Source organism: Ochotona curzoniae, unplaced genomic scaffold, assembly GCF_017591425.1.
Source record: "Ochotona curzoniae isolate NIBS_2020 unplaced genomic scaffold, NIBS_Ocur_1.0 contig_883, whole genome shotgun sequence".
Taxonomy (NCBI): domain Eukaryota; kingdom Metazoa; phylum Chordata; class Mammalia; order Lagomorpha; family Ochotonidae; genus Ochotona; species Ochotona curzoniae.
This window is the reverse complement of record NW_024466599.1, coordinates 20298224-20321608: the sequence shown is the minus strand read 5'-3', so window position 1 is coordinate 20321608 and position 23385 is coordinate 20298224. Positions and strand designations below refer to the sequence as shown.

The 23385-nt window shown below is 50.7% G+C and overlaps 1 protein-coding gene across 1 annotated transcript in view; it reads left to right on the top strand.

Moving 5' to 3' along the window:
* The window catches only part of ALK (ALK receptor tyrosine kinase), a 667016-nt gene extending 643950 nt beyond the window's left edge, over window positions 1–23066 (top strand). Inside the window, exons 19-29 of the mRNA XM_040993973.1 lie at window positions 347–451; window positions 2016–2202; window positions 2507–2597; window positions 2706–2770; window positions 3898–4027; window positions 7738–7835; window positions 10722–10814; window positions 12740–12841; window positions 19166–19300; window positions 19955–20045; window positions 22345–23066. Coding sequence (XP_040849907.1) covers window positions 347–451; window positions 2016–2202; window positions 2507–2597; window positions 2706–2770; window positions 3898–4027; window positions 7738–7835; window positions 10722–10814; window positions 12740–12841; window positions 19166–19300; window positions 19955–20045; window positions 22345–23064 — 1817 coding nt within the window. The 3' untranslated portion in view covers window positions 23065–23066. The remainder of the gene's footprint in view (window positions 1–346; window positions 452–2015; window positions 2203–2506; window positions 2598–2705; window positions 2771–3897; window positions 4028–7737; window positions 7836–10721; window positions 10815–12739; window positions 12842–19165; window positions 19301–19954; window positions 20046–22344) is intronic.
* The last annotated feature ends 319 nt before the right edge of the window (window positions 23067–23385 follow it).

Sequence of the window (23385 nt, the reverse complement as noted above, 5' to 3'; positions counted from 1 at the left end):
GCCTACAGTCATCTGAGCACCCCAGCTCCTGGTTTCTGTCATTCCCTGATTTCCTGCTTCCTGCCCATCCTCAGCCTTGAATCGCAGTGATGTTTTGGATCAACATCCAGAACTTGACCTGCAACCCTGCTCAGGTCCCCACCCCCACCCAAAAGCTACTGATGGAGGCTGTAAGGCCAGGAGGAACCTGCTTTGTGCCATGTTCCCCTGGAAGAGTGTGAGGTGGTATGTGGCAGGGTCTCAGGGTAGGAAGGAGCGGCTGTGGAAGGCATTTCTGACAGGCAACCAGCCCTGAGGAGAACAAAAGAGCATGGTTTTCACACCCCATCGGGAACCTGTCTTTCAGTGTCGCCCACCCCAGAGCCCCACCTGCCGCTCTCACTGATCCTCTCCGTGGTCACCTCTGCCCTAGTGGCCGCCCTTGTCCTGGCTTTCTCTGGCATCATGATTGGTGAGTACCCCAGGACCCTTGCACCTCCCCTGGCTGGGTAGGACACACATTTGGAGGACCCTAGTGGAGTCTTGGCCTACACCATGAGATCCCAGGTGTCACTGTGTCCTGCAAGTTCCTGGGGTTGAGTCAGGTGGTGGCAAGGGCAACTCGGGCCAAACCAGGTTAGAAACTCTCAAACCTGCACCCACTAGAGTGGCTGCAGCTCCCAGGGGAGCCTCAGATTCTGCAGCACAGACCTGTGTATGGCCTCCTGGCTGCTTGAGAAGGGTGGGAAGGGAGAGAAAGGAAGGGAAGAGAAGGGAGAGGAGCCTGTACCCACCATTGCTCCACAGAGCCCCCTGTGCTTCAGGGGTGCAGCTCCCTAGGTAACAGGTCCCACTCTTCCCCCGGGACTCTAGCAAAGGGAGAGGAGAGCCGTTTTGAGTGTGTCTCCATTCCATCTGTGAGCCGAGGCGAGCAGGTCCACATAGCACAGGGGGCTTGGCATGGTGCAGCCAGCCTCACTGTTGGCAGCAAAATGCCCAGGACAGATGGCAGAGATGCAAGGGCAGAGAAAAAAGACTCCCAGTGGCACTCAGGGTGAGGGGACTTAGGGGCAGATGGGGGATGGCAGCACGTGCGTGTCCCCATATGGTGCCATCCTTCAAAGGGACAGGATAATAAGAGCCAGCAACACTTGTTGCACACACTGTGATTTTCCACATCACAGGGTATTAAACCCATAAGTAACCACATGGCCACGGCTGGTTTATTCTGTCAAGGGGAGAGCAGAGCACACAGAGAACACATCACAAACCGGCACGTGGCCCAGACTTGTTCCCAGGAGCCACCTCTTACTTAGGTTCCTTCCTCTCCTGGCCCCAGGACAGGCCTCATGGGTACCAGTGTCAGTGGCGATGGTCACTCATGTGGCAGAGAGCATTAGACTTCCACAGTCCTTTCCTGTTGGCAAAATTCATCTAGGCATGATGGTCCTGAGGAATACAGGATGGTGGGGGTGGGGCGGGGGGGGTCAATTAGGGAAACAAAGCAGGAATTACTGTCCCTGCCCTCGAGAAAGGAAACTGGGGTCCAGTGAGAGTGGGTGACCTGGAAGGGTCGTTCAGCCTGTAAGGGCAAGAGGAGGAATCAAACCTCAATCATTCAGCCATTTGAAGGTTTTTCCACAACTCACCAGGACTCCAGCCACCCTGCCTAATGGCTGAGCGCATCTAGAGGCCAAGGCAGGGCCTTTGCTGGGGCACATGGAGCTCCTCTGGTGGCCAGTCGTGGCTCCTAAGAGCCTCGCTGAGACCTCACTGCATGGTCCATAGGCTGATGGTCCCCAACCTTGGCTGTCTCCCTTCCCCACGCAGGGTCAGACCTGTAGCTTGACTCCCTCCCGACTCTGGTGGCTTTGCCCTGTCTGAGAGAATAGAACCATCTCTTCTTTGGTTCACTTTCACACCTGCAGTCCTTTTGTTCTTAGTTCTGAATAAAGAGGGGAGACAGAGAGCCAGAGGGGCTTCCTGCAGTCTCCGGGTCTTAGCCACATAGCCACTGTCCCCCTGTCTGTCCGCAGTGTACCGCCGCAAGCACCAGGAGCTACAGGCCATGCAGCTGGAGCTGCAGAGCCCTGAGTACAAGCTGAGCAAGCTCCGCACCTCGACCATCATGACCGACTACAACCCTAACTATTGCTTCGCCGGCAAGACCTCCTCCATCAGTGACCTGAAGGAGGTGCCCCGGAAGAACATCACCCTCATCCGGTCAGTGCCACAGCAGTCCTTGGTAAGAGAGGCTGGGGATCATCAAGACCCCAAAAGTAGAAAAAAGTGCCCCAGCCTTCTCGGTACCACCCAAAGGTGTCTGCATTTTTTTAAATCACCTTTTCCCTTCATGGTGCTCTTTTCTACCACGGGTAGAGCCTAGAGTCTCTTCTCTGAGCAGCCAGCCCTTCTGTGTGTGTGTGTTAACCCCCCCCCCCCCCGCCCAGTGCAGTGCACAGCCTCAGGAAACCCAGCTTGTGTCGTGGTCCGATGGGATCTGCCTCATCGTGTATCCTGTTCACAGGGGTCTGGGCCATGGTGCCTTTGGGGAAGTATATGAAGGCCAGGTGTCTGGGATGCCCAATGACCCAAGCCCCCTGCAAGTGGCTGTCAAGGTAAGAGGTGGCTATATCTTGAGGTTAACCTTGGCCTAAAGTTTTTGTGGGCCATGGCTCTCCTCTCACAGCCGGTTCCTCCTCTCCACCCTGCCCTTCTGTGCCCAGACCCTGCCGGAGGTGTGTTCTGAACAGGACGAGCTGGATTTCCTCATGGAGGCCTTGATCATCAGGTAAAGCCTAGGAGATATTCTCCTTACTCTTCCCCTTCCTTCCACAAACATGATGGAGAACTCTCCAGCTGACAGATGTCTAAGGGAAGCGGTGCTGGCCCCAGCACGCCATGTCTGCTCTCCCCAGGATTCTCCACACTGCTTTCTTATTTTTCTTTTTTTAAATGTATGTATTGTAAAGGCAGAGTTACATTGAGACAGGCAGAGATATCTGCCATCCCCTGGCTCACTCCCTAAATAGCTACAATGGCCAGGGTTTGGGCAGGAGCTAGAAACTCCATCTGGGTCTCCCCCACCTGGTGGTAGGGGGTCCAAGCATTTGGCCTATCTTCTAGCTGCTTTTCCCAGGCACATTAGCAGGAAGCTGGATCAGAAGTGGCACATCAGGGTTCAAACAGGGCCTCATATGGGATGCCGGTGTCACAGGACCAAGCCTTACTCATGCATGCACGCCACAAAGTGTAATCCCAGTACAAGGTTTAGGCCCCTTACTGATCCCACACATAGATCTGGCACAACGGAAACGTGCCTCTCCCAGGCTGGGAGCACCCTTCTCTGGGTTCACATTAGCAGAGCAGGATGCCAGCTGGCCTGCTCCTCTTCACTGATGATGAGAACACCTGTTCTGACCACAGCTTCCCTTTGTGGACACAGCCTGGCATGTGCTTGGGTGGGAGTGACTGGAGTAACAGAGCAGGACAGTGTGACTGATGTGCCTGGGGGGTTCTACAGCCACAGACACACAGCTAGGTCTGCACCTCGCTTTAAAGATAACATGTGGTTTTTTTTTATTTATTTTGCATGTTGTTGATTGTGCAAGTGTTGACTAAAACTTGGAAAGTATATGACAGAGACCTAAATCACTCCCTTTCACCACAGGGGAGCAATTAGCCATTCTAATTCAGGGTATGATCATCTTTCAGTCCAGATTCTGCTTTCTTAGCCATGTGCCTGAGCAGTTTCCTCCCACCTCCAACCCAATGTCCTCCTGCCCACTGACCTCGCCCCCTTCTCAGCTGCCCATATTGGCAGAATGCAAGCCGAAAACATGATTTTGCATCCCACTCCCCCACTTAAGATTATCCCTGATTGCCCAGTTCAGTCGGTCACAGGCATCTCCTTTGCAGCAAATTCAACCACCAGAACATTGTGCGCTGCATCGGAGTCAGTCTACAAGCTCTACCCCGCTTCATCCTGCTGGAGCTCATGGCAGGAGGAGACCTCAAGTCTTTCCTCCGGGAGACCCGGCCTCGTCCGGTGAGTGGGACCCACACTTGCTGCAGGGGTGATGAGAGCAAAGATGGGAGCAGGAGCCAGGAAGAGCAGGAGGGAGGACAGGTTAGGACCCATGAAGGTAGCCCTTGGGTTTGGAGAGGAGGGAATGACCAACACAGAGTGGATGGAAAGGATCACGTTCCCCCAGGTACAATGAGCTTGTGTAAGACTTGCACAAAGCATTCTTTAGCCAGGCTCCATTTCTCTGGGAAGCCAGAGACTGATTCAGGGTGAATAGTCATGTCATCCTCTCACTCTGATGTCCTCCCTCTCTGAAATTCAAATACTAGCACTCAGACTTCCCAGCCTTGTGGTTTGGCCATGGAACTGATGGGCTGAAATCTTTAGGAAGAGGTTGCATGCATGTGCTGGTGAAAAGGCTAGCACTTGGAAAGGAAACAACCCTGGAGTGGACCCAGAAATCCTAAGAAAAGAATCGCCTATTTGCTGTCTGTATATGAGTTCTATTTTGCTAAGGACTAAGGCAAAAAAATACCATGCATGGGAGAGAGAGACATTGTGAAGGGAATTTAGGAACCCATCATGTAGCAAGTCCAAGGACTTTGGAGATGGGAGAAGATGGGCGTGAGGAGTGGAGCTTCTCTCTCTCTTGCAGACAAAGGTGTCTCTCTACTTTGGTGATAAAAGAGGATTTAAACACTGTTCACAGGAACCAAGCTCTGACAGGGAAAGGCAGATCCTTCATCCCTCCCATCCCTGCCATGCCTGGGCAAAGGGAGGTGGGTGGGACGGGGAAGGTTCAGAGCTGGAGCCTACTGCCAAGTTCCGACATCTATCAGCAGGCCCTGCCTGGACCAGCAGAGATGAGGAACCCTTTTCTCTGCCGATGCTCAGTTGGATATTTAGACAGTCATTGGTGGGCAGTAATTTTCAACTTAAAAAATAGCCTGCTGTAAATTTACTGAATTCCAAATCCTGCCAGCTGTTACCTTGGCAGGGCCAGACTGCGTGATTTCATGGGCTGGAAGTTCCCCGCTCCTGAAGGGGATGCTTGCAACACGGAGGCAGCCCAACCTTGGGAAAGACCAGGCTGTATTCCTCCCACAAATCTGCTCTTCTTCCTCTTCCCCTGCTTGTGTTTTGTGAGAGTCCCTTTGCCAACCATGCACCTGTGTCTTCATGAGCCCACTCCAGGTGGTAACCCAGTCATCCTTCTCTGTGCCTCCCCTTACACCCACCTGACCCAGGGGAGCTGGTCCTTCCTAACGGGCCTGACCTATGATGGGTAATGACCCTCCAGAATGACAGCATAAATGTGCTTGTGGTGGGGCAGGAGCAAGGTTATTGTTGGGCTTCCCCTATGGAAACTATGGGCTACAAAACTGATCCTGGTGAGATGTGGATCCAGCTAAATGTCGTTTCCAGTGGTCAAAGGAGGCTCATAAGGAACCAAGAAGGGAAAGCTGGCCAAGAGACAAGCAGGGATGGAAAAATCATGACTGCGAGAGGGCGACTGGAGATGTGCCTGGAGATGCACTGGTTCCAATGGCGTGACATCCACCCAGGGCCTCTGTTTGAGTCACCTGGAGTTTCTCGGAGCAGCTTGCTGTGCGAAAGCACCAGGTTCATGAAGCAGAATTAGCAAGGGTGCTATCCTTACTTTCTGCCAGCCCCGGCACAGGACAGTTCTGCAGACCTGACAAAGACCAGAGATGCACAGGATTGACATCAAGAGCATGGGAGCCCAGACCAACCACGTCTGCAGTGGAAATGGAATTCATGGGTACAGACCAAAACCACTGGTTGGTCCCAGAACCTCACTGCTTTGAGAACATCCCTTTTTAATATCCACAGAATGTTTGCATATGCAAGAGTTTATTTTGCAAATATTTGTTGCGAGCCTGCTTGGTCCTAGGAGCAATTTCATTGATTCAGGTAATACTGGCAAAGCCACTGAGCCAGCACACATAACCATCAAGACTCGGGGCATTCCTGTCCCTGAGAAACTTGCTGAGCCAGAATCTCCCTACCTTCTGAATCTCCCACATCCATCCCACAGTCTGCTTTGAAAACAGTGGACCTTCTCCAAGTGCCCGTGGCGGGTGTCCATGGCTGAGGGAGGAATATTGGGATGCCAGAGGAAGCACCATGCAACAGGGCAGGGGGGCAGTGAAACCTGATTCCAGGTTGTTCTGTGCTCCAGGTGCGTACAAACAGCAGCAAGTGCATGGCTAGCTCCACCCACGCTGCTGGGCAAGTGTCAGCTTAACCACAGTGTCCACACATCATCCATACCCCCAAACACATAACCTACACATAGACACACACACACACATGCACACACCATGTACACCTCAAACACTCAAACATACCACATATACATTCCATGCACATACCTCACTCAAACCAAACAGCTAGACACGCAAATACATACACCACACCCATACACACCAAACACCCACACGCATCACATATGCATACCACACACCACATACACACATTCATTCACATCAGGCAGCTACATGCACAAATAAACACACACACCACATACATTAAACATCCAGACACAACACACATACATTCCTCACACCACACTCAACACACACACACCATGCTCATATAGCAGACAGCCACACACACATACACACATCAGATAGCCCAGACACGTGCAGTACCTAGACACAGCATACTGCACACTCGACACAGGCACACTTGCTGACTGCCCACTGCAGGGAGCATGAACCTTCTGCCAGCAGTTTCAGCCAAGCAATGCCAGCCCGGGAGCAGGTGTCCCGAGGGACATGGGTTGGGACACAGGACTTGGGGGATAAGCTCCTCCCTCATGGCTCTGCCACGGTAAGGACTCGATCCTCTGGGGCAGGAGCAGAAAGCCTTTGCCTGGAGAGAAACAAGATGCCTCCAACATCGTGGCACCCTGAGTGCCTCCCTCAGGATACTTCCCATCTATCTCACAACCCCAGAAGCCACTGCCTGGACCTGCACAGCCCTCCCATCCCACAGCCCCAGGCTGTATATCTCTGTGGAGCGTTTCTACAGAGCCTCTTGGTGTGGGTCCTGACACACCTGTGAGCCTGACAACAGCTGCCAGACCCTGGGGTCCCAGCAACAAAACAAGAGACCGAGACAGAATGAGACCTTCAGAAAATATAGCTGGTACCCAGCGAGGCTGGGACAGAAGCAATGCCCATGTGTGGCCCCAGGCAGGGAAGGGCTTCACCTGTTCCAGAAGAGGTAGAGGTCACCCAGTCCTTTCCAAAAATATTTCTCCATTCGCTTTGGACATGGATCTTCTCAGAGAAAACCTCACATGTAAAAACTGCACAGGTGTAAAGAGAGAACTCCGAAAGCAACGTTGGTCCTTGCTGGTTGCCTCCCAGGCCTGGTTATCCCTCAAGGATGATCAGCAGCTTCAGAAGGCTGTGCTAGAAACAGATGCAGAGGAGAACAGGGGTGGACCGATCCTGTTGTCTGGGCCTTCCCAGCTTCCACTGTGGCTTATGGTTACCTGTAAAGCTGTCAGGCACATCGCTGCAGCATCCACCCCCATTGAACCAGTCCTTGGTCTGGGTGGGAGCCCAGGTGTCTATGTGTTCTCAGCACCTCCAGGTGAATGCTAGTGTGCAGCCAGGGCCAAGTTGCTGGCAAGAGCCACACGTTCAGGGAACTTGATGCCAGAGTCTCCCCACACTAATGGCTACTATATCCCACAGAATCAGCCCTCCTCCCTGGCCATGCTGGACCTGCTGCATGTAGCTCGGGACATTGCCTGTGGCTGTCAGTATCTAGAGGAAAACCACTTCATCCACCGGTGAGTCCCAGGGGTCTTGCTCTCCACATGGAGAGCGCCCCTGCCTGTCCACACGGCTTCGTCTCTCCAGAGCTGTTGGAAAGACTCAGCTTTGTCCTTACTCAATCAGGGCTCCGTTTGCCTCCTGAGTCACGTGGGCAGAGGGAACTATCCAGAGCCCTGAACGCTATTCTCAGCCTCTTAGGGAGCTCCTGCCTGTCACCTGACCATTGAAGCCTGCCTCGCCAAGGTTCTCCCACTTAAAAACTACACCCCTAAATGGGACACTATAGGAGTTCACACTTTCACACAACCAACAATGGAAAACTCTAAGGCAAGGACCCTGCCCATTTATCTTCTGATCTATAATAGGGGTACAAAAATGTCTTCCAAAACTCTCTGAAATAAAGCAGAGTGAATGTTTTCCTTCTTTTTTTTTTTTTAAAGATTTCTTTATTTTTATTGGAAAGGCAGATTTGCAGAGAGACAGAGAGAAAGATGTCCCTCTCACTGTTTCACGCTCCAAAATGGCTGCAATGACTAATGCTGAGCTGGTCTGAAGCCAGGAACTTCTAGGTCTTCCAAAAGCGGTGTAGGGTCCCAAAGACTTCAGCCATCTGCTGCTACTTTCTCAGGCCGTAAGCAGCGAGCTGGAGCTGAACTGGAACAGTTGGGATAAAAACTAGTGCCCGTAAAGGATGCTGGCACTTGCAGTCAGATGGCTAGCCAATTGAACCATCACACCAGTTCTGCCTTACTCTTACACATTGCTTCTTCCTGTGTGACTAGGACATCAGGCCCACACATGATTCTGTTCCATCCTGGGGGATGTTGGTGACTTTTTCAGCTTTCACCTTGATTCTGAAACCTGAAAAGTGAAATAAATCATTGGGCTCTTCGCGAAGTTCTTCCTGATGATTTGCTTCTAATTCAACAAGCAAAAGCTCCTGTTTAAAATCACTGACTCTCCCATGTCCACAAACAGCAGAAGGCCTGTTCCTAACAGCTAGGATACATGAGTACAAAACAGAAAATCAGAGATGCCACAGGAGCCTAGAGTTTAGAAAGCCAGGCCCTCTCCTTAGTGAAAACGGAGGGATGAGACCAGGGAGTGTGTTCGCTTTGGCGGAAGTGCCTCTTCCACCCCACACTGCACTGCCTTGGCATGCCCAATGTGGCCAGACAGATGCACCCTGGGGACTGGGAGGGCAGCTCCCTCTTCAGAGGCCTGGGCTCCCACTCCCTGCCATTTGCTATTTTCCTTGAACAGGGTTTCCTGCGACCTCAAGAATTATGGGTCGTGCTAGCGATTCTCAGTATGTTCTATAGTACCACATCTCCTTTCTCACCATTACACTTAAGCTCACTTTTTTCAGCAACCACTCCAGACCCAGCAACTTGCAGGTCTCTCTGGAGCCATAAATATTGTTTCCAACCTCCTGCACTGTTTCTCTCAAGATTTACTGACGATGTAGTCAGCGATCTTTCTTCATACATGTTACATTTTTTGGTGGTTTTTTTGAAGCATTTATGCACCACAGTCCCTCAAACTTCAACTTAAGCCTTCTGGGTCGGGCGAGTGACTAACCACGTCCACTCCATATCCCAACCCATTGCTCTGGAATTTTTTTTAAAAAAGATTTATTTATCCAAAAGGCAGAATTACACGGAAGGAAGGAGAGGCAAATATCTTCCATCTGCTGGTTTACTCCCCCAAATGGCCAAGGCCAGGGATGAATCCAGCAGCCCAGAACTTCATCCGGGTCTCCTGTGTGGGTGGCAGGGACCCACACATTCAGGCCATCTGCTGCTGCTTTCCCAGGGATGTTAACAGAGAGCCAGATCACATGTGGAACAGCTGTGTCTTGAACCAGTGCCCATATGGATGCTAGCTTTGCAGGTAGCGGTTTAACCGGCCTCACTACAATGCTGGCCTGTAGCTCCTATTAAAAAATAATAATAATACTATCTTAACAGCCAATTGCATGTCCTGCAAATTCTTTCTCCACCAAGGAGTGGAACCCTAAAGGTGATTTCTTCAAGAAAGTAGAAATACTGGAGAATACCTTAACCTACTTGAATTTATCATGGAAGTCATATAGTTCCAGAACATTCCTTTAAACAATAGACAGACACAAAACAGTGGTCTGTGCAAAACAGCAGCCAGGGCTAGGCATATGGCCTCGCGGAGATGCTGGTATCAACGTGCGTAGGTTTGAGTCTCCGCTCTGCTTCCAGTGCCAGCTTCCTGCCACTGCAGACCCCAGGGGCAGTAGGGGCGGCTAGGTGGTCAAGGACCTGCCACCCACGGGGGAGTCCAGCATTGGCTTTCCAGCTGCTGGCTTCAGCCTGGCCCACCCCAGCTATTATGAGCATTTGGAAAATGAATCAACAGATGGGGGAGTCTCTGTCTCTGTCCCACTCTTCTGGAATATATTCTAGCTTATATAAAATAAAATGACAGCCAAAGACCAAACTACATTTCTGACATCCTTGTATTGTATCTGCTTTAGGCTTAATTTTTTAATAAAATGAGGATATTAACAGCTCCGTGTATCTTATAGAATTGTTGTGAGAATTAGATCCGAAGCACTTACAACAATGCTTACCACATAGTAAAAAGCCGATAAATTCTAGTTCCTATTATAGTCATTTTATTTATTACTGTCCTATTAAGCATTGTCGATCATTTCCCCTAATCCTTTTCCGTTTCCCTGCTAGGTCTGAGGCCTAGAATTGGCACAGCCATTTCACACTGAAGGGTAATAGAACAGAAGAAATACCAAGTAGAATAGAGAACTGTTTGAACTGCAGATTGGAGGTGACGATCCTAGTGGTGGATATTGTAGCCTCACCCACCCAGGACAAGCTCAACACTCGTGTTTCCTTACTTTTTTCTCTTCCCAGGGACATTGCTGCCAGGAACTGCCTCTTGACCTGTCCAGGCACCGGAAGGGTGGCCAAGATTGGAGACTTTGGCATGGCACGAGACATCTACAGGTAAGATTGTTGCCACCCAAGCAAGCTTGTCTCCTTGGTTGTGGCCCCTTGGACCTCACCTCCCCCATTCCTTTGTCAGCTTTCAACCTGAAATTTCATCAGAGTCCCTTTCAGAATGCGAGAAGCCTTAATTAGGTCTCTGGTCTGGGAATCTCCTTCCACAATCACACTGCCCGCAGCAATCGACACCTGGTTTTTAATTAGGCTCCAATGCGCTAACCCTGCCATGTTCTGAGACCCTGAATGGCTTGGGCCTTTGTAACGGAAAAAGCTTTGAAATAAGTGTTAGCTTCCTCAGCTCCTCTCCTCAACCCACAAAAACTCTAGGTGGGCAGCAGAAGCTTCCATGAGCACAGGAGTGAGCACCCCAGAACTGACAGAGCACTGGGCTGAGCTCCTGGGTCTGCGTTATCCACACCAGGATGAGTGTGTGTGTGTGTGTGTGTGTGTGTGGGGGGGTGGGGGTGGGTATCTCCAACCCACAGACATTAGCTCAGCCTCACTTCTTTATCCCTGTTCCAGTCTTAAGGCTGCAATTTTTAAAAGAATTAAAATGTTTGAATTTTTTAAAATCTTCTGTTTCATTTTCCCTCTTCTCTTCCCAATGCCTAGTTTCCTCTTCTCTAGTTATTCCCAACAGAGACTTGCTACCTGAGCTGAGTGCATTACTCCTTTGCGTGGTCACTAATAGCCACTTTCCTCTCCTTCAGGGGTAGAGCAAGGAGAGATGGCTCTGGAAGGCTCTAGCGCTTTGGAAAGATTCATTAGACAAGTGTAGGTGACAGGAAGGCCTCATCAGCCAACCGGAGGGCCCAGGGTCCTGAAACTGCCACCTCACCACAGGACAGCAGCACTCGGAAACTTGGGTTAAGAAGAGCACTTCTGGAGTCTCCTTCCATGGCTGTCCATCCCACATGTTCCACTTGACCTTCCACCCCCCCACCCAAGGTTCCATCCCTGCTTGTCCTCCTGTCTCAGAATTTCCCCGACTACTTCCGATTTAAGGCACAAAAGTGCAATGGGACTTAGTGAGTCCCTTGCCATCTGTTTCCTTCCCAGCCTCGACTCTGGCAGCTCTCCAACATGCTCTCATCCTGGTGTGGACAAAGCAGATCCCATGAGCTGAGCCCAGCGCTGCATCAGTTCTCTGTGCTCACTGCTGGGCTCATGGAAGCTTCTGCCGCCCACGTAGAGTTTGCAGTCCCCCAAATCTGAACTCGCCCATGACCCCGCAGTTCCCCACACACCCAGCCAATCTCATTGGGCAGCAGTGTTCATCCAAGTAAGTTCCTTGGTCCTTAAGCCCCATCAGTGCACCTCTGTGAACTAATTAATGAATGTAGGCAGCTGGCAGGAAGCTCCCATAACACATCCAGACAGGAGAATACAGGGCTAGGCGTGGAGTTGCCCTAACAGGCAGATGAGTTCATTAATTCACTTCTATCAGCACTGCCACGAATGCACCTTGCTGTGTGTCAGGAGAGGCAGCTCCCCCTCCCCAGCCCATCTAGATGATGTGTCAAGTGCCTGGGTGGAAGCGTAAGCTGCTTGAGTGCTGGAAAGGCTCCAGGATGACTGAGACTCAAGCCCTGCTCTTGGTGTGCCCACTGGGAATCTTCATTCCTGCAGGTCCCCAGGAACACAGTACTCACATGGTTTGAGTGTTGCTGCTCATTGTGGGTTAGGATGAGCAAAACCCCAGCAGGGATCTCTAAATGTCTGCTGCCGGATGTTGGTCATTGCGTAGACCTTTTCCTTCCTGCCTCAAGTGGGACTGTTTTGTTAAGTTTCAACCAGGACCCCTCCCCAACTAATTTCACCCTCTACCAAGTCACTATTGCTGTTGCTTCTCTCATGGGTGTCCCACCGGCTTCTGCTCTGTGCCGGTTCCAGGTCCAAGCTTGCTCTCCTCTTCTTCCCGACAGAGCAAGCTACTACAGAAAGGGTGGGTGTGCCATGCTGCCAGTTAAGTGGATGCCCCCAGAGGCCTTCATGGAAGGAATATTTACTTCCAAAACAGACACCTGGTAAGTCTCTCTGTTCCCCTCCTCCATAGCTTTGTGGACTTAGGGGTGCTCTTGAGCCAGACAACCCATCGCCCCTTGCTGGGGACCCTGTGCTGGGAGGAAAGAGGTCAAGAGGAACAGAGATCACCTCAACAGTGGTTTCACAGCATCATCAGCAAGAAGAATTATTAGAAAGGCTTCCCTAAAACACAGTTCCTTGGGGCTGGCATGATGGCTTAACTGACTCATCCTCTACCGTCAAGTGCTAGCATTCCCATATGGCTGCCACTTTATGTCCCAGCTGCCCCACTTCAGATCCAGCTTCCTGTTTATGGCCTGGGAAAGCAGAGGAAGATGGTCAAAGTCCTTGGGACCCTGCACCCACAACTGTGCAGCTCCTGGCTTCTGAATCTCAGCTCAGCTCTGGCCATTGCAGCCATTTGAGGAGAGAACCAGCAGATGGAAGATCTTACTCTCTGTTTCTCCTTCTCTCTATAAATCTACCTTTCCGATAAAATAAATTAATCTTAACAACAAAAGCAGCCCCCACCCAGAAGCTCTAGGTTACAGCTGGCAGTCTGCATCTCTGATGAACTCCCAGGTGATGCTGATGAACTTTGGTGAATGAAGGACAGCATGAGTCATTTTAAACAGCAATGTGAATCCATGCTCTCTCACAAAGCACACACACACACACACACACACACACACACACACAAGATGGGAGTCTTCATAGTATTCAACTCCACAAGGACAAAGAAGGCAGTAAGGATGACATTTAGGAAGCCAGAAAGTGTTTGGACAAGCGGTCCCTTTGCAAGGAGACCAGAGGCTCCTGTCTGCACCAATGGCTTCGGTCCAGAAGCGGGCTGTGCCCTCTCCCCAAGAGCCCCAAAGGCCCTGCCAATGCACATGGAGGAGGAGCAAGCGGGAAAGTTCACTGGAGAACTCAAGTAACTAAGTAGTGTGGGCCATCCCCTGGTCCCTCAGAACTCGTCAGCGGTCTCTCCTCTAGGATCAAAACTGTATCGGGGTAAGCCACCACCTCTGACGCCAGCATCCCACATGGGCTACAGTTCGAGGCCTGGCTGCTGCACTTCTGCTCCAGCTCTTTACTAATGCACTGGGGAAACAGCAGAAGCAGCTCGGGGCTCCTGGCTCTGGCTTGGCGTAGCCCTTGTTATTGCAGCCATTTGGGGAGTAAAGCAGCAGATGGAAAATCTTTCCATCTTTCAGTCTCTCTGCAACTCATCTTTCAAATAAATTTTTAAAATAAACTGTAAGAAAAGAGACTGGTGTTTCCTCTTTAACTAAAGTCACTCTGGGGCCCAGCGCGATGGCCTAATGGCTAAATCCTTGCCTTGCATTTACCGAGATCCCATGTGGGGTGCCAGTTCATGTCCTAGCTGCTCTACTTCCCGTCTGGCTCCCTGCTTGTGGCCTGGGAGGGCAGTGGAAGGTGGCACCAGGTCTTGACAACCTGTGCCTGTATGCAGGGCTTGGAGAAGGGGATTCCTGGCTCCTGATTGGCTTGGTTCCTGCTGTTGTGTCCTTTTAGTGGGTGGGCCAGCTGATGGATGATCTTTCTCGGTCTCTCCTTCTCTGTGTGTGTCTCCCTTTCCAATGGGGGAATAAAACAATCTAAGACAAAGTCACTCTGGTCTGGGGTACATAGACCCCACCACAAGTCAGCTGTTCTGCGATAAGCAGGGATTTCTTTAAGGTGCACCTGCTTATGCCTGCATGGTTCACCTGTCACTTCAGCACCAAGGACACTGACAGGCAGGAGGTTGCACAAGTGGGCTCTCTCAATGCATGGGTCAAATCATGGCCCTCCAAAGGTGCTAGGTCCAATCCCAGAAGCTCATAAGTGCGACCTTGTAAGAAAAAAAATAAAACAAAGTGTCTTTGCAGATATAACCAAGTTGAGGATCTAAAGGTGGGGGATACACTTGGATTCTCAAGTTTTGGGTGTCTTAATCACCATCACCCTTGTCCTTGTAAGGGAGAATAAGCAAGAAATTTCATGCACAGAAAACATGCAGACACTGGGATGATGCAGCCACCTAGCAACAGTTTCTGGAAGTCAGAAGCAGCAGGGAAAACATTCTCTCCTAGAGAATCTTGAAGCCACCAGGTGTGTGGACATGTGCCAACCACCAGCCAGCAATCCTCGTGTCTAATGGGCTCCCCAGAGCTTTTACATGTCCCAGTCTTCATACATGAACAAACTACCAAGAAGCAACAAACATCTAAGAATTCTGGACTGAAGCAAACCAACCTATAGAGAAGAACTTGGAAGAAGAAACAGGACCACTTAGGAACACTGTCGTGTGGGACAGGTGTTTGACACATCACTGCAGTCATGCTTGGGATGCTTGCATCCCATAGCACTGGGTTGAGTCCAAGCTCCCCTGCTCACACACCACAGAAGGCAGCAGATGATGGCTCAAGTGCTTAGACTTCCCATGACACATGTTGGAAAACCCAGACAGAGTGCTAGCCTCCTGTTTCTGACCTGACCCGCCACTGGCTTTTCTGAGCTGTTGGGAGTGAGCCATCAAATGGGAGTTCTCTCTCTCTCTCTCATAAACACATTCTCTTGTCTGTCTGCCTTTCAGATAAAATTAAAGTGAGCAAGTAAGCTTAAAAAAATTTTAAGACTGTTATATCCCCCAATAGATAAGAAAAACTATTGCACTTGTAAATGAGGAACAATTGGGTTATTTAAACAAAAGACTTTGAGGGAGAAAGAGCTGTGGGAAATAGAAATAGAAATAGAAATTGAAATATAATAGGAGCCCTCAAAGAGGGCATAGTCCCCGAATCATAAATGGGGCTCACTTGGCATCTCCCTTCCAAAGTGCACGGCACGGGGTGCCAGGTGGGGAGTGGGTCAGTGGGGAAGCAGGGGAGAAAGAGAAGCTCAACAGTGGAGAAGGATGGTCGAGGTCACCATCCTGCCATAGCCTATCTGTCCCCTTGAGATGTCGTGAAAAGGGCACTTCACCTTTCACACTGCACAGCCCCAACCTAAGCACTGCAGACCCAGTCCGGTTCCTGGATTTTCTATGCAAATCTCCATCTGCCTCAAGCCCATCAAGGTCATCAAACAGGAGAGATGCTGAGCAGTTGTCACAATCAGAGGGAGGCCAAGGACACAGAATCCCAAGTGCATTGTGAAATCTTAATGGGATTATGGAATAGAAAAGAAAAGTCAGCAAAAACTAAGGAAATCTGAGTGAAGTATTTTTTCTTTTTTGCTAATAACATGTTAATATGGGGTCATTAATTGTGACAAATGGACCATGGTAATGTGATGCCAAAAATAGCAGGAACCAAGAACTCTCGGTATTCACAAATCCTTCACAATGCGAGCTGTTCTAAATGCTCAAGTTTCTTTTTTGTTATATATGATGACAGAAAAGCAAAAGGAACTGAAAGGTTGGAATATTTAGGGTTAAATAAATCTTCAAGAAAGGGAAGCAACTCTAGAGGGATGGGATAGACAGGAAAGGGAAGAAAATTAAGGTGATTAGACCCATAGATCTAATTAGGTGACAAAATGGGAGTCCTGGGAAAAAAGAACAGATGAAATGAAGAGAATGCAAGAATGTAAAGATGTAAAGATTTCCCAGAACAGGATGTAAATTTCCAGGAGAAAGCAACCAGGTGCCAAGCACAAAGGACAAAAAGAACCACATGGAGCAGCCCGTGGCCATGGGAGTGCAGCCCAGCACCCAGAGGAGCCCCTGACCCTAAGAGTGCAGACCCAGCATGCACAGCAGCCCGTAGCCAGGACGGTACACACCGGTGGGGATGTTCTTTAAGCTTGCAGGAGGGAATCAGAGAGTAAAGAGGAGAAAATAGTCAGAGAGAAACCTCAGGGAATCCAGACAACATGGGCCACAGGAAATACAGGGAGACGACAGGTGCCAGTGCTCCAAGCCTAAGCTGCAGTGGTCAAAGCTCCTGCTTGGTGCCAAGCAAGAAGAGCCGTTGCTGGGGGCGAGCCAGCAAGCTGTGGCTTTAGCTCAGCTTGGTGGATCCCGAAGCATGTCCTGTGGTCAACAACACCAGCATCGCCTGGGAACTCTTTCAGTGCTCCATTCTCAGGCCTGATGGAATGGACACTGCAGGAGTGGATGGGTTATCTGTTGGAATGGCCCCTCAAATGACCCAGGCATGCCCCAGGGCTGGAGCACCTGCAGCAGCAGCAGCCAAGCCCGTCAGGATCCGAGAGTCGTGAAGCAATGGAGCCATGGTGCGGACACATGGATGTCCCGCAGCCCTCAGCTCTACTACGGACTAAGCTGATGTGGGCCAGAACGTGATGTTCCCTTGCAAGGTTTTGGAGACTGGGGAGAGGGAGCACACTCAGCCTGACCACCTGCTAGTAGGGGCGACAAAACAGAGTATGCTTTAGTTCTATCACAGCAAACTTTTTAAGATCTGGAAAGTCAGATTTTTACAGAGAGAAGGAGGGGCAGAGGGAAAGATCTTCCATCCACTGGTTCACTCCCCAAATGGCCTCAATTACTGGAGGTGAACCAACCCAAAGCTAGGAGCCAGGAGCCTGTTCTGGGTCTCCCACACAGTGCAGGGTCCCAAGGCTTTGGGCCATCCTCGACTACTTTCCCAGGCCACAAGCAGAGAGCCGAAAGGGAAGTGGGGCAGCCGTGATATGAACCAGCATCCATATGGGATTCCAGCGCACACAAGGCGAGGACTTTAGCCACTAGGCTACCAAGGCAGGCCCAGGAAACTTTTTTCCAAGTCTTATTTATTCATTTATTTATTTGAATGGCAGAGAGAAGGAGAGGAGAAAGATTTCTTCCGTCTGCTGGTTGACTCTCCCGGATGCTTGAACAGAACAGGGCTGGGCCAGAGTGAGGCCAGGAGCAAGCAGCTTCATCAGTGTCTCAGACGTGAGCGGCGGAGGCCCAAGTGCTCAGGACATCCTCTGCAGCTTTCCTAGCACATTAGTGGAGAGCTGGGTTGGAGGCAGAGCAGTCTGCATGTACCAACTTGGATAAATCCAAAAGAGGAGTAAGCAGAGAAAAAAGCCAAGTACAACAAGGAGTAGAATGTCACTTGTGGATAATTCTACATAACAGAAAATAAATCTATAACATAGACTTTTTTATGGTTTCATATGCTTTCATATGCTTTCATATACTTTCACATGTTGCTTGAAAATGTGAAAATACCGTGTGATTTCAGCGAAGAGGAGGGAGGAAGGAAGAAACAGAGGTGGCACTTAGTTGTATCTGTTTAATTTCTTCAGAAAAGAAAGGGAGGGGCCAGCTTTGTGGCAAAGCAGATTCAGCTGCTGATTGTGGTGCCAGCATTCCATATGAGAATCCTGGTTGAAGTTCCAGATTCTCTATTCCCAACCCAGTTCCCTGATAATACTTCTGGGAAAGCAACGGATGCTGGCCTAAGTATGTGGTCTCCTTGCAACCACACAAAAGACCTGGAAGAAGCTCCAGGCTTCTGCCTGGCTGTTGTGGCCATTAGAGAATGAACCAGCAGATGGAAAATTATTTTCTCTCTGTTCCTCCTCTCTCTCCCTCTCACTATGTGTGTGTGTGTGTGTGTGTGTGTGTGTGTGTGTGTGTGTGTGTGTTACTCTGCCTCTCAAATGAATAAAAGTAATGGTTTTTAATAAAAGGAAGAACTGACTAAATGAGGCAAGATATTAACACCTAGATTCTCTCCAAAGACATCATGATTTGTATCTATCCATCAATTTAGACAGAAAGACAAATCGCGTGGCTGAAATTCAATAAAAGACGCAAGAATTGTTCAATGTCAATGTTGTTTTGATCTAGTTATAATAGCAGAAGTACCCTAGGTTTGACTGAATTATGCTAATCTAGAAACTCAAAGAGCTCATCCTAAGGAAATCCTCCTGTTTTAAAAGATGCAAAGATATTCACTATCGTATTTTAAATATTTTGAAAGCAAAAAACGTGGAAATTGTCACACAACTGCTAAGCAGAAGTTTTTGCAACCATTTCAAGTTCTGTTTACAAGATGTACTAGCATGGAAAGTGTTCTGTAATGGAATGTGCAAAAACTCCAGGTTCAAAACTGCCTACTGACCATAATAGTGATTTTTTAAAAATCTAAGCTTTGAACCTTGACCAAAACAGAAACTGACATACCAACCATAGTTCTCTTTTCATGGAACACCACAGTGGTGTTTTCTCACTCTTCCTGCAGTCTAAGAGTTCTCTATTATGGGGAAAGGAAAAAAAAGAAAGAAAGCATAGGAGACAAAAGCTGGAATTCGTGTATATGTGTCCCCACCCAAACCTGTGTCTTCTGCCCCGTGCCCAGGTCCTTCGGAGTGCTGCTGTGGGAAATCTTCTCCCTCGGATACATGCCGTACCCCAGCAAAAGCAACCAGGAGGTGCTGGAGTTTGTCACCAGTGGAGGCCGGATGGACCCGCCCAAGAACTGCCCCGGGCCTGTGTATGACTTGTTTGGGAACTCAGCCAGGTCCTCCCCACGGTGGCTGTTTTCACAGAGTGTCTGGAGCCACGTGTGTTTCTCTGAGATGAAGGGGCAAAGAGCTGCCTCCCCAGACAGGGGTAGGGGTGGGATTTCCATAGCTGGGCCAGTCACCCAGCCCCTGCAAAGCAGTGACATGTCCCAGGAAGGGACTCCATTGCCTGGCCAGAGGCTGTGGGCTTAGCAGTTTCATAACCTTTAAACACCTCCTGGGAGTTGGTGTTCTAGACTCCGCCCTGCTACCCTACACCCCTGCGCCATAGATCTGCATCTCCTTTAGTTGTGTCCATTCCCTGAGCTTTCTGCTTTGTGGCCTGGCGCCCTCAGCCCCTTCCCATGAGCAAGGTGGATGGGAAATATAATTAGTATATTCGGTGGCTGAAGCTTTTTTTTTAATTTGGGAAGGAAATAAAGGGGGCTGTGTTTAACATAATGTCAGGATGTCTGCTAGTTTTTGTCAGCTACTCCCAAAGTATCACACCTTTGAGCGCTAGTCCTAGTTCCATCAGTAGGGGGCAGCATCTGCCAATCAGGTGGTCCCCAAGTGGCATGCTGGGAGACCCGGAGTTTTCAACCACAGATTTCTGAGTTTACTTCACATGCTTCCTCTTTTAGATATCGGATAATGACTCAATGCTGGCAGCATCAACCTGAAGACAGGCCCAACTTTGCCATCATCTTGGAGAGGATTGAATACTGCACCCAGGTATAAACAGGGTCTCCCCCCGACCAGCGTCCCCTCTATATGGCAAATATCTAGTCAGAGAATGAGATATATGGTCGGGGAGAGAACTGTAAGATGAAAGGATGGTATCTTTGTTGCCCCATTGATAAAATCAATACCGGCAGCTCCTACTTTTCTTCACCAGAATGTGACATGGGGCACCCAGTGAGAGTTAGGAATCTGCTCCTTGCACAGCTATTAATGCAACCCCTGCTGGGCACCTGTTAGAGTAAGCAGGAGTAGAGCTTCTGAGCAGGATGGGACACATCTGTTTCCCTAGTTTATAACCAGCAGTAGCGTGAAATTGTGAAGCTCCATGTCCAACCACCCCTGTGAGAGCTACTGCGGGACTACAGGTCCAAATAATATGGAGAAGGTCCAGGACCAGCATTGCTGGTAACCTCTATACCCCATAAAGCATGTGTTTCAGTTCACCGAGGCCCATGAAGCACCTCCAGGTTGCTGGTGGGGAGTTAGGGCCGGGAGAGTGGCAGCCCAGTCATGGTTTCCCAGCACTCCTACTGGCACCTGTGTGGATGCTCCACCCACTCCCCGAGTTACCCCTCTGGGTGTTCCATACCCATCAGAAGCAGGCAGTCCACTGTCCCCCCACCACCGACCTCCTCTACTTCAAGGCTATCCCCAACCCGCCTGCAGCCCTAGCTACCCCTCCCTGGAGGCTCTGTCTGAAGGTGACCGTCCCTCCTTGCCTGTCTCCCATGCTTCTCTTCTCACTGGGCTCTCTAATCCCAAGCCTGGGAGTTCTGGAAGAATCACATGACAAACCACAGCATCCTCAACTTCCGTGTTCAATCCTACAGTCGCTAGGGACTGAGTGTGGTTCAGGTGTTGCGGTGACTCCAGAGAACTTTGTCAACTTCTTACTTAGGTTATTATGTCACAGTTTAGATAGGGTACGCAAAGGTACTTCCAAAAGCTCAGGGAACATGGAATTAAGGTTTATTGTGGTGCCTAACACTGAAATCCATGCATAAGTTTTTTCCATAACATGCATTTCCCATCAGCCCTTGGAAGACCCCTCAGGTGCCCTCTTCGGGGTGTTCAAGGGGTCTGTGAGGTCATTTAAATGGCTCATGGTGAGCAAGAGTAAAAAGTATCAGGAGGCAGTTACTTCGATTCTTTTCTTTGAGATTGATTTAATAAAAGTCAGCATTGCAGAGAAAGAGGGAGGGAGAGACACAGAGAGAGTCTTCCGTCTCCCCAGCTGGCCTCAGAGGCCAGGGCTGGACCAGGCCGAAGCCAAAAGCCAGAAGACACATCCAGGTCTCCCACATGAGTACAGGGGCTCAAAAACTTGGGCTTTTATTATTTTTTATGTTTTTATTTTCTGCTTCCCCAGGCATTAGTAGGGCCCCGGTCGTTACTGGAACAATTGGTGCTCAGAACAGTGGCCATGTGGGGTGTCAGCATCGCAGGTGGTGGCTTTCCCCGATGCCACAGCCCCTATTCCTAAACCCTTCAAAATGAACGCTGAACCCATGTGCATTTTCTGTTAACCCCCAGCGACAGGAGTCCCTCTGCAGTTTGCACAAAATATTATCGAAATTTCCCAAATTCAGGTTTTCTCTCCCGAGGCCTCTGGGTCTCCATCTGTTACTGTGAGGTAGATGGCATGCGGAGTGGTGGAGGTGACACAGGTGGCTTTCCTCCAAGCACTTAGCGGTTCCCACGCTCTCACCAAGGGCCCCGGCCCTCCACAGCAGGCAGCCCCTCCAACGGACTGCCTGCCATGCGTGGCTGGGCTGCACTCACACGGAAGCTGCACATCACGGGGACACGGGGGAGGGACAGCTAGGAAGAGAGCAGAAGCAACCCTGGAGAGCCGACATAAGGGTGGCTCTGTCCATCCCCCCCTCCACACACACACACACACTAGATATCAAATACTCATAGAATTTAATTTTTCGTACTTGAAAGAATTGTGGGGAACATACTGAAATGGAAGATTAATCTACGTATGTTTCCAATGAATGCATTCATGTGTAAAATGAGGCCAGAGGTCTCCTGCCCCAAGCACCTGGCTGCACCCCTGCTCCCATGGTCTAACACCCCTGGAACGCACCCTCCAAGATCTTCACCACAGGGAGACTGTCTCCTTCGTTTCCTGCTCCCCAGGGCCTCCTACAAATACTGGGGGGGTGGGGGGGGAAGGTATTTGTTTTTTCCTCTGAAGGATGCATTTAAATGAGATTATCCAAACCAGGAGTCTCCCAGTCTCTGGGGAGGCAAACTTGTTATCAACTCCTTTCTCCCAACCTAGGACCCTGATGTGATCAACACCGCCCTGCCCATTGAATACGGGCCCCTGGTGGAAGAGGAAGAAAAGGTGCCCACGCGGCCCAAGGACCCCGAGGGCGTCCCTCCGCTGCTTGTATCTCCAGCCCAGGCCCCGCGGGAGGAGGTGCCCGCCCCAGCCGCGCCACCTGCTCTGCCGGCCACTTCCTCCGGCAGAGTCGCCAAGAAACCCGCAGCGGCCGAGGTCCCCGCCCGAGGCCCTAGAGGGTCAGCCATAGAGGGGGGACACGTGAACATGGCCTTCGCCCAGTCCACCGTGCCGTCAGAGCTGCCCAAGGGCCAGGCGTCCAGAAACAAGCCGACCAGCCTGTGGAACCCGACCTACGGCTCGTGGTTTACCGAGAAACCCGCCAGAAAGAACAATGCCCTGGCCAAAAAGGAGCCGCAGGACCGGGGGCACCCGGGGCACGAGGGAAGCTGTACTGTCCCTCCGAGCGGCGGCAGCAGCGGCGGTGTGGCCCCCGGCCGCCTCCCGGGGGGCTCCCTGCTCCTGGAGCCGGCGGCGCTGACTGCCAGCATGAAGGAGGTGCCGCTGTTCCGGCTGCGCCACTTCCCGTGCGGGAATGTCAACTACGGCTACCAGCAGCAGGGCTTGCCGCTGGAGGCCGCCGCTGGCCCGGGGGCCGGCCGCTACGAGGACCCCGTGCTGAAAGCCAAGGCTGGCGGCAAGCAGCCTGGGCCCTGAGCCCACCCTCCCTGCACCACTGCTTGCGCTCGCTCTCGCTCGCTCTCTCTCTCTCTCTCTCTCTCTCTCTCTCTCTCTCTCTCTCTCTCCCCCCTCCCTTGGGCGCCCCCCAGCCCAGCCAAGCAGGGAGGGGGACACACAACTCCTCCACCCAAAGACCAGACAGTCACTTTCCATTTCGTGCCAACTTGTTCTCAAGTGCCACATCCAACGCTGTATTCTCGAGATGCTTAAGAAAGGTTGGAGCACGGGTCCATCTCTGCTAAGTCGTTCCTTCATTTGGAAAGAGAACAGAAAGACGACGAGGCCCGGATCCGGTTG